This window comes from Haliotis rufescens, unplaced genomic scaffold (assembly GCF_023055435.1).
Source record: "Haliotis rufescens isolate VD_foot unplaced genomic scaffold, xgHalRufe1.0.p SCAF_12, whole genome shotgun sequence".
NCBI lineage: Eukaryota > Metazoa > Mollusca > Gastropoda > Lepetellida > Haliotidae > Haliotis > Haliotis rufescens.
In genome coordinates, this window is record NW_025963802.1 from 11,503,195 (window position 1) to 11,514,688 (window position 11,494).

The window sequence follows — 11,494 nt, forward strand, 5'->3', positions numbered from 1 at the left end:
TCATGAAACTTCCAAGAAAACCTTTATGTATCTGCGACATTAAATCGCGAGTTTTGAGCAAAGGAAAATATTCTCGCCCATAGCCCTGCCCATTGGCGAAATATTTCAATAAAGCTATGAAATAGTTGATTAAGTTAAAATAAGTAAAATTATGTGACATGAAACTTCTCAGAACACCCTTATGTATTTTCGACATTAAAACGCGAGTTTCGAGCAAAGGAAAATATTCTCGCCCATGGGCGAAATATTTCAATGTCACTATAAAATCGTTGAATGAAGGTAAAATGAATTAAATTTTGTGTCGTGATACTTTAAGGAATACATTAATGTAAACTCAAAAACATTTGAGTAAAGGCAAATATTCTCGACCATGGGCCACACATAGTGTAAATATTGCGTTTTTGAACAGAGGATGAGTTGCGTGACGTAAGGACTCGTCTTCTTTTGGTAAAGACTGTCCTCTGCCTGTCATTATAGGAACATTGTGGTAACATATTCTGATGTGTAAAATTGTGTAATGTAATTTCGCACGTGTGGATGTAATTTCGGTAGTAATAAATTCAAGATAAATACACAATGTTTGGCATGTTTCGTTGTGTGAATTGTCTCATAAAAAGGATATGCATTCTTGTTACTGCCATCAACCATTTGTGTGAATGGGCATACCTCAGTAAACTACAGGTTGATGTCAATATTGACGTCTTCGGTATCATATGGCATGCTCTCAACCAAGCCAGGGAGCCTGACCACCCTATCCCGTTAATTGGCCCTTACGACAAGTCGAGTTGCCTTTTACGACAAGCATGGGTGGCATGGGTGTAAGATCAATTCTACCCCGGATCTTCACGGGTCTTCACGGGTGAATCAAGTGATTACATGAAATGTGAAAGTGTTTGTTCTCTGCCTTATTTGTTATTGTATGACACCATAAGCGAGAGCCGCCAGATAGCCTTACTCTTACAATTTCTTACAGTGACAAATTGGTCTTATTGGTGGTATTAAAATTATGAGTTTTACTAACAAATAGTGACTTAGAGATTTGTCCAATTCTAACCGCCAGACACCAAACACTACACGCAAAAAGCCAGGTTTTACGCTATGCCGTTCTGTGCTAGCCCTTACACTGGACCATGCCACTTGGTGACAGCTTATGATTACTGACCAACAGATGACTCTAGAAGACGACGCATTTTTATTTAAACAAAGAGAAATAAAAGCAAAAGAAAAAAGATCTACTCAGCATCTGTAAGTAAGGTTTTTACTTTCAATCATATTTGCAATTTATTTATAAGAAATGGTCAATTTATTCTGGCATGTCCATATTGCTCTGTGTGGTTTTACGCATGGTCCCCACTATGGTGATCACCCTCCAGTGTCTGACGATCTCTAGCCCATGTTTATTTTGTGTTGTAAACTAATACTTTCTGCTTTTAAATATTCTCAACTAGTTTTAAATCGAATCTGTGATATTCTAGTTATTGTACTGTCCATCGTTGACAGCTTTTATTTAGTCTAAATATATGTATTAATATGTGTATAACTTTTCGTCACGATATGGCTGAAATACTGCCGACGTGACGTGACTATTAATTCACTCACTCACTCACTGTGTGGTTTTACTGTTAACTGTTAGGAGCGCGATCACCACGTCACACATGCTGGGAGTTCTAAAAACGCTGCACTGCGATATTTGTTTCCTGATAAGAGTTGATGGAGTGAACGTAAACAAGCAGATTCTGTTTAAACTTACATATAGTTTGGTTATTAAGCAATAATGACAATCTAAGTTAATCAGATTTCTTTCTTGTTAACATCAAACCATCACATCACAATTAAACTTATGCAACAATTCTGTGTTCTCCTCCAGATAACCAGCTAAACCGATTTTCTGTTTAGTCCTGTATCAATCCGACAATTTATATCTGTTATTCGTCGACACCTAGCCTCTCCGTTGTGCATGGATAACTCCAGGCGTGTTTTTAGAGAACCTCATATGTCGTATGTACGTTTATTCTATCTACGTTCATGTGATACATTATCGTTGTGTAAGTATGTGGACACCCGTGTGAAAAACAACGAATACACTACAAGGGACATGTTCAAAATTACGCACACTCTAAGTGCGAAGAAAAATACAGCTGAAAACAATGTATATATCATGACAATGATGATAAATATGGAACTTTTCAATGTTATAGAATGATTTTGAAATTATTCATTGTCACTTTGTCAATATACTTTGTGGTATATCGGCGATGAATCCGGGTTAGAAGTGATTCCGAGCAACCTCGCAATAGTGCGAGGCAATTGAATGGATCGGGTTGTTGGCGTGTCAACGTACCCTGACGGTGTGAATCGTTGATCTTAATATCAATCAATTAGTTTTATCCGGACCGTATTATTTACAGATCGCCGTTATATAACTGGGGCGTTAAACGACACAGACTCTAAACTGGAGCGCTTTAGCCATTTCAAATAGAGATGATATACATAGGTCGATCAAACCATCTTTTTGTTTGTTTGTAGTTTACCGCCGCACTCAGCAATATTCCAGCTATATGACGGCGTTCTGTAAATAATCGAGTCTGGACCAAATAATCAAGTAATTGACATCATGAGCATCGATCCAAACAATTGGGACACGATGACATGCATCAACCAAGTCAGCGAGTCTGACCACCCGATCCCGTTAGTTGCCTCTTACGACAAGTTTAGTCGCAAGCATGGGTTGCTGAAGACCTATTGTACCCCGGATCTTCACGGGTCTGACTCACTCAGTTATTCAGCAGAAAATATATATAAACCAGCTGTGAGGAGAGATATCATTTTTATTACAAGCAGTCAAATGAGGAGGAAAAAGAGATCCCTCACTGATTAAATATTGTTTTCTTCAGAAATCTATTGGCCATGTTAGGTGATATCTCAATGCCTGCTGCAATAACGTCCGAAGGGCAAAGCTGGCTTTCCTATTGTGATAAACTATTTTGAAACTGTCACAAAGTTTTTGTCACACTAGCAAGGTCATCCTGTTTGGGAGTCGCTAGCCAAATCCCCATACTAGTCGACGCTTTACGTGCGACATTCAGTGTGAGAACTTGTGCCGGGAGTGATACAGGCACTCCCACTAAGATTTTTTTCACAAGACTAAAACAAAATGCAAGAAAACTAATACTATAAAAATATTAAGCTCCTACTTTCGCAAAATGACAGCCATGAAGAGGGTACTGGTGTGTGTTTTGGGTAACACATGAAAAGAAGAAGTAAGTTAATCTGCACTTTGAAGAGCGCTTGAGAGACTTATGAGGCGACAGAACAAGTTTGCCCTGATGATATCTACACGTCCGTGCATGGTTCTGTAGAGGAAACTGACTGATGAAAGCAGAAGACGATATGTTATTGGTGCGAAGCTTAAAGGCACTGTATTCTTTCAGGTGGGCGTTGACAGCTTGTGTCCGTCAACGGATCTGCGACACCTGGTTCGCGGGATGGGAAAACTATTAGACTATATCTATATGTATGGACAACGATCATTCTGACCACCAGGCTGTCAATTTTAATTATTATTGTCACATTAAGCAGCTCCCGGCCTTCAATTACAAACATAAGAGGGACAAAGGATTACATAACGAATATTGCATTTGAATATAGACCATCCTCTGGTAATGGAAATGGAAATGAACATGTGAATAAAAGCGTTTTATTTGCTAGTCCTAAATAGAATGGAGGTAAGGTAATGTCGCAGACATGCTAAGTGGCACTAATTGATTTGGCTATTGTGTGGTATATATATTGAGGCAAATCATGCAGTTGCTATTCACCACAGAGCCCAAAGAGGTAAGACAGTTTGCATTATGTATATACAAGTTTATAACCATATATTCCGATTGCATACAAAGATATTATTGGTATCTATATATTTTTAAATATATCAAGAATTCGAGGATATGTTATCCAATTTCATTCGTCTACAACATACAAACTGAATTAGTTCAATTCACGTACTTCACAATACGCCTCGATTTGAACGTTAGTCTGCGAGAGCGCACACATTCGTGTAACAAATATGCACGTGTGTGTTGTTTTTGTTGATTCCGAAAAATATGTCACATACACAAAGGAACTTCAGACTGTTATAAATATTTGTCCCTCGTTGATGCCTTTACATAATCACCACGGTTGTTATATCAACCATAACGTTTGATGAAACAATGGCAGATTTAAAACCTGTTCTACAGAATGGATTATGCTACAGATAGTATTACCTTAAAAACTTATATAATAATGCACAAGCTTTGTTGGGTCTTTACAAAATACATTTTAACCTTATTCAATTTGAAGCTGTTGTGCGTTTGTATTCTATTTAAACACTGGGTATATATGTGTGCATTTAGATGCTATTAGTCAACTTGGGAATTCATTGTTGCAACTAACTGAATAATAACACTGTGTTATAAAAAAATGAATATCAAATATATACAGGTCCCGGAAAACCATATCTGTTTGTCTTATTTTTACTTATCACTTACGTTTTTACTTCAATAATTATTACGAAATAACATCAGACGAAATGAGTGTATAGTTGTTTGAGTGGCAACGAGTGGTATTGAGTTGTCTTATTCTTTCAGTGTGAAGTAACCTGAAGAACCAACAATGGAAGACACAAAAATGTTCTACAGTGACGACTACCCTACAGAGTTTGACCCAAACTTTTACGTACAACTATATGAAGATCCAGAGCCTAACCCAATGTTTGGGGACCTAATGTCATTCACCTTGACCAATTATCACAAAACTTTTGACTCAGGTAAAACTGCACGTTAGAGTCGATACACACTTTATCTGCTTGTCAGATTACTTTAACAACGAATAGAGCAATGACTGAACAGCGCTTTGGTTCATGTTAAAAAATGTGTTTCGTACAAGGGCGATCTTTTCATTTACGATCTAGTTTTGTTTCTATAACAAAACAAAAGCGACAAAACCCTTTCCTTAACAACAAGACAGCTTTGCTCAAAGCAGTGTCTGTTTACGATTCTGAAAGTATTATGAGCATGTTTTCATCAATCACAATACAATTATAGTAAACTACTGTTATTGCGAACACGCTTATATGGAACTGACGGATATAATGAACTTACTTATTTTGTCCCGACCATTTGCTGTAGTTATTCTGTATATATGCTTATAACGAACTACAGTTATAACGAACTTAAATTAGTAGTCCCCATGAGTTCGTTATAACCGTAATTTACTGTATGATGCCAGGCGTTCGGGAAAAGGTGAGCGCATCCTCCCACCGTTGGCACACGTACAAAGGCAAATAAACACGACAAACCCCTTTCAATATCCATACGAAATCGATTCAACGATTCAGACTATGTCATGAACATGTGTTTATGAATCACTATGAAGGTGTGATTATACCAGGTGTTCGCGAAAAGCCCTGGGTATCTTGCCCCACCGGTGGCACCCGCCACAAACACATGCAAAGGCAAGTCAATTATTCACCTGAGAAAATGGGAACATATGGTACAAGTCAAAATGAAGAATTGCATCGGGCATTATGTCTCTGATGCATCCACTGCCCCAATGTTCTCCAGTTGTCTACCGTAAAACCTTTTGAAATCTTTACTGAGGCCTTAAATGTTGGAAACTAGATCAAACAACTTCTGAGTAACAGTTATATGACCATTTTTTACTCGTGAAAAGAAATTGACATATTTTCTGATATTAGACACATTTTGTTCATCCTGTATACTGCGCAACAATGTTTGAAAACGATTTCGAATTATTTTTCTGCCTAATAAGAAAATTGAAGCTAGGTGACATAACATATTGTGAAATAAGTTAATCGAGGCCTCCACGGAACCGAATTGAATTAAATGGTTTGAGTAATCAAACAGAATGTAGCGCTATGGAATAGTGTATCTGCACTCTACCATCCTTTTACACACTTGTCGTAGGCGACCCCATGGTCACTTCCAGGATAGGGCGCCACAATTCGTTGTGCAGAGTTGTGTCCCTTGGGCACGCCAGAAACATATGATCGCCCTGATTATGTTTCTAGGTGTGTCAGCACCATATCCGTGCTCGTGGTTTCACCAAAGTGGTACACGCCTGAGACTTGCATTACTTCGGGCTTTTCTCCCACATCAAGCTGGCATATCGTAATATGACAGGTATGCTGTTCTAGTAGTGGTAAACCAACTCACTTACTCCCTAGGGCCAGTGACAGGGACACTTTCTGAAAGGAATGTACCCTGTGTTTTGTTTGGATACTACCATAATATTTAGAAGATTGTGGCATTCCTCCTGCATGTAAATTCCACAATGAGGGTATATAACGATCTTGAGAAATGTCCTCAATTGCTGGAAAATTATTTTTTTTAAATCTTCTTGTCAGGGCCTGGAATATTGGCGTGACTCAAACAGTTTCAAGGGGGTAGAGGTTAAAGTGTTTCCGTACTTCACGTGGGTTTCCCATGGCTTTCACATAAGGGTAATCAAACCCAAGTCTTCAACGTGACGAGCAACGCTACCTTGATACCAATCGGCAAACTGCCACCGATCCTGTTCTCACAGGGTTTGTCCTATTAACACTAAAATTCATTCAGATAGACATTATGCATCATTTATATTAATGCTTTCAGGTATGTAGGTGTTATCTTAATATAGGTGCCTCGAACTCTTCTTAGAAACGAATGCTGGCACTCACAGATTTTCTACGTTTTAATTTCTTGACATTTAAAAGCAGAATTATCAGGTAGGTTCCAATAGCACATTATTTCTACATTTAGTAAAATATTTGATGACGGCTTATCCTTCCCCTCTAATGGACTGACGATAGGTGACGTGAATGTTGTTGCAGTTTTGTAGTGTTAAATATAGTGTGTGACTTGCTCATGAAAACAGATCTACATGCGTTTGCTTGTTTAGGCTGGATAAAGAATGTGCGCAAGAATATGCGGATTCTGAATACGCAGAATGAGTGAGTGACGTTTTATTTCTAAGTCTTTAATATTATGGAGTATGGAGATGGACAGCAGGTATGGGTTTCATTTATTTTAACCATGTGATTCTTCTCGCAACCAGCGACAGCTTTAGACACTGTCCTACTTAACCGACCACACAATTTCAGACACACAAGAAACACTTGATCATGCAACATGCAGTTGTGATGTGCGTTTATATTGAGAAGATTATTATGTTTGTGTGTGTATTTAAAGGCATTTCGCTTTATTTTAGTCGAAGGAACCTTCAGCTATTAACAATGATAACAAAAACACGAAACAAAATTACGGGGACCGAGTTGTATCCTCTAGGCATGCAAGTTCTCTACGGTGGTGGCTTCGAATTCTGGTTCGCTATGCTTATGTGTCTAGGTTTTTAGGTTTCTATTGTAGGTTTCACCAACATGGAAAACGACCAAGAGCTACATTTCGTCGTATTTTCCTATCTTATCATGTTGACACTGCGTGATATAACTGAAATACTGCTCAAACGACGTTAAACACAGCTCACTCAGTCACTCATGTAAAAACTAAGTAACAACATTTTCGATGTCCAGCAATGATGACGTTTGCAAGACATACTAGCTGAAGGTTGAGTTTGGTCATGTAGAGAGTAAATTGGAATGTCACCTGGTGTAGTTCAACATGCGCTCAAAATAGCTAATGGTGGTGGTAGTAAAGTCAAGACTACCTATTCTCATTCTGTGTTGCAGGTACTATCAAAGGGAAGACGCTCTTGGATATTGGGACAGGTCCAACAATACACAACATCATCAGCGCAGCACCACACTGTGATAATATCTTCTTGTCAGATTTCTGCCAGAGCAACAGGGACATCTTAAAGCAATGGCACGAAGGATCTTTGGAATTCAGTTTTGATAAAATCTTTGATTTTGTACTCAGACAAGAAGGGAAAAGGCAAGTAAAGTTTTTTTAATAATTATTGATTATTCTTTCGAATTTCTTTGCTGTTACATAACAGTGAAGATCCGGGTTCAAACTGTTTTTCAGCAACACATGCTTGTCGTTGGAGACGACTTTGGTGGTCAGGCTGATACATGTCATCGTTCCCAATTGCGTTGATCGATGCTTATAATTATATAATGTCAACGATTACCTTGCCTAAATTTGATGATTTACAGACCATATAGCTAGAATATTACTGAGTACGGCGTTAAACAACAAACAAATAAACAGAGCATTGCTATTACATTTTCCTTCAAAAACTAATATTTATTACACGAAATCCATATATTAAAATAACAATATGTTGACAACTAAAGGACGATAAAACAGTCAGCAGAAGATCATACATTCATACAGGTAATGTAAAATAAGCAAATCAAAATAAACCTTATGTAAATAGTCATAATTTAACATCAGTAACTTAAGATATTATTACAGAGTAACACGCGTTCAATGATTCTCGTGGTACATGAGCCTATATCATGGTGATTGTAATTTGATTTTGAATTAGGCACCCATGTAATTAATAGGACGTTTGTTGGTCAATTACATTCTTAGCTATTAAAACATAACATACTAAGAACGGTTAACTGAGCGTGGGCAGCAATGTTTTCTATATATGTTACAGATAAGGATCAGATACGGGTAAGAGGCGACAATGTATTCATGGTATTATGACCGCTTTCACTTATATGTATCATGTTTTTAATCAACAGCAAAAGTGACATCTCTGAGAGAGTTGCAAGCGTTAGAGACAAGATTCGTGGGATTCTACACTGCGACATCAGGGACGAGAACCTTTTTTCGACCAACTTCCTTCCGCAGGTCGACATCATCACATCATCCCTCTGTCTGGAAGCAGTTGCCACAGACCAGGCCTCCTATGAACGGTACGCCAGGAATATGGTCGGAATGTTGAAACCCGGAGGCCACTTGGTCATGTTTGGGTGTGTAGGAGGAACTTTCTACTCACTGGGACCAAAGAGGTTCATCAGTTTTGGGATGTCGAGGGATGAGTTGAAGTCTACGTGGAAGAAGGTTGGGATTGAGATCATATCCTGGGACGAGTGTGTACGACCCCAGCAAGAATATTACGATGCGGATGCCGCCTTTAGCATGGTTGGGAGAAAGGTTCTAGACTTTTAAACGTACAATGAGATCAAGCTGCTATGCAGATTGTTGACTCTTTTGTGAACATTTCTTTTCAATATTGAGTCAAGGCTGAAATGGGTTTATCAGCTTACAGACACAAAAAAAATCTTTTCACAGAGGACGTTTTATGATCGAGTTTCGTTTTAGCCTACTGAAAATATCATTTATAAGTATTGTTACCAAAGTTAATGGATATAGCTGAACAGATTTGACCATCCAACTATGAGCATTTTGTCCATAACAGTTATATCAAAGAAATTCAACTTGAACCAAGGAGTTGATCACAGGTCAATTTTCAAATTCATCCTTTTTGACACATCACTCAACAGTGTTATCCATACCTTGAAAAACTATTAATTCTCAAATATATCAACACTTTTGATGGCTTCATGACGTTTTCCAAAGATTTACCTCAATTGTTTCTTTGTAGAAATGCAAAAAAAGGTTGATCTGGGCTAATCTATGTTTAACTTTATGAATGCTAGGGTATTCTGCCATCTGACGCTTTGCCAGTTTGTTTATAGAATTACGTTTCCTGTAACAAAACATGACGGCAGGCTTGGCTATACGGACAGTGGAAATAAACTTTGAAGCAATATCCAGACGTATTTCTGAACACTGTTACCCTTGGTCTCTAAAGATATCGATATAACAAAGGGCTCATGTTTATTACTTTCTTCAACATAAAAACGTTGGATGTCGTTATTTAGAAATACACCTGATTTTAGTAGATGGTTACAGTATCGCCGTAGTAAAGGCGTGCTGGGAATTCTGATTGAGACGGAGATTTGATTTGGATCCCATTTCTGTTTAATAGCGTGATGTTTACGTGTATTTGTCATGTCAACAGATCTATTGTACTAAAACTAAACATTTGATTTATTTTAGGCCTTATAAAAAAGTAACCTCATTTTTCCATTGCATGTCTGTTTGTATACTATGGAATATCGGGTGATAATTGAATAAAAAAACCTGCTATTAAACTAAATGTGTATACACAATGATGTACTCTTTTGTGTACAGCAGTCCTTCAGATTACCTGACAAAGAATATGCAGTATTTATCACACCGCAAAAACGAAAATGTCGTTTTTGCCCCACGTGGCTTTTTCGACGCTTATCAGGACCGCCTCATTGGTCTTGTGGTAGAGCGTCCGCCTGGAGAGCGGAAGGTCCGGGGTTCGATTCCCAGCCGCGTCATACCAAAAGACGTTAAAAGATGGTATTTGTTGTTACCCTGTCTGGCGCTCGGTATGAAGGGGTTAAAACGAGGACTGGTCGGCTCGGAGTCAGTATACTGTGTCTGAGTGGGGGGTATTCGTGTTAAACTGCGGCATGGTATCTCAGTGGGCAAGCACTATAAATCGGCATCAGTCCGGACTAGTACAAGCAGCCACACACACACGTGCATGCACGTCGCTATATAAGTGCAATAATCTTGGACGCGACGTTAAACCCCATTTCACCTCATCTCACAGCAGGGGTTATACAAAGTGGACATCTTTCAACATCTTTGAATACGTAACTTTCTTCCTTGTAATATCAGGAGCTCAGTACTTAAGCATCGAAACTATGTCAGACATTGTCTATACTCTGGAATATTAACGACTGATCAATAACTTTCAAACTCTGCAGTGATCTTCATTGATCTATAAAAATCCAAACTAGTATATCTGCAAAGAGACTCTTGGTACAACTGATTGTCTATATCTATACATCTTAATTTGAATTATGATAAAAACATCTCATCACATAAAATACATTGACTATTCCAAATATCACCAAAACCATATCTAAACAATATTTGTTTTTAAACTTTATATGCCAAGCAATCCAAACCGTTCACAGCAAGACGATACTGATACTTTTTGAAGATACTATTATCATTTTGAGACAACAGTCGTAACCAATATTTAAATATTTTTACATTCTGATTAACCTTCAGAGAAAATCTTCCCAATTCACCCTTGTCACAATGTTAGGATCATACCGCCTGATGTGTAAAACAAGCTTACAGAATTTATCATGGATATTCACAATATCTGGTGAAGGATTAAAACCACAGATCTCGGATCCGTACACGAATATCGGTAATACCTTAACGTGGAATATGTGCAACAAAACCTTTAATGGCACCTCATGAAAATACTTATACTTGAGACCGCCACCGTGGTCTAGTGGTAGAGCGTCCGCCCGGAGAGCAGAAGGTCCGGGATTCAATCATACCAAAAGACGTTAAAAGATGGTACTTGTTTTTACCCTGTCTGGCGCTCGGTATGAAGGGGTTAAAACGAGGACTGGTCGGCTCGGAGACAGTATACTGTGTCTGAGTGGGGTATTCATGTTAAACTGCGGCATGGTATCTCA

General features: G+C 38.3%; 1 protein-coding gene across 1 annotated transcript; it reads left to right on the forward strand.

Annotated features, from left to right (window-relative positions):
* The first annotated feature begins 4,650 nt into the window (after positions 1-4,650).
* LOC125378399 (nicotinamide N-methyltransferase-like) lies at positions 4,651-9,122 on the forward strand. The gene is made up of 3 exons (XM_048393874.1): positions 4,651-4,804; positions 7,724-7,928; positions 8,693-9,122. Exons 1-3 carry the CDS (start codon positions 4,651-4,653, stop codon positions 9,120-9,122), a joined length of 789 nt encoding a protein of 262 aa, XP_048249831.1.
* Positions 9,123-11,494: the final 2,372 nt, after the last annotated feature.

What these genes read in the sequence shown, in the direction of transcription:
- LOC125378399 (XM_048393874.1), top strand. Translation starts at nt 4,651, where the DNA reads ATGGAAGACACAAAAATGTTCTACAGTGACGACTACCCTACAGAGTTT. An exon ending in TCACAAAACTTTTGACTCAG is followed by an intron (nt 4,805 to 7,723) that starts GTAAAACTGCAC and finishes TCTGTGTTGCAG; the next exon opens with GTACTATCAAAGGGAAGACG. An exon ending in CTCAGACAAGAAGGGAAAAG is followed by an intron (nt 7,929 to 8,692) that starts GCAAGTAAAGTT and finishes TTTAATCAACAG; the next exon opens with CAAAAGTGACATCTCTGAGA.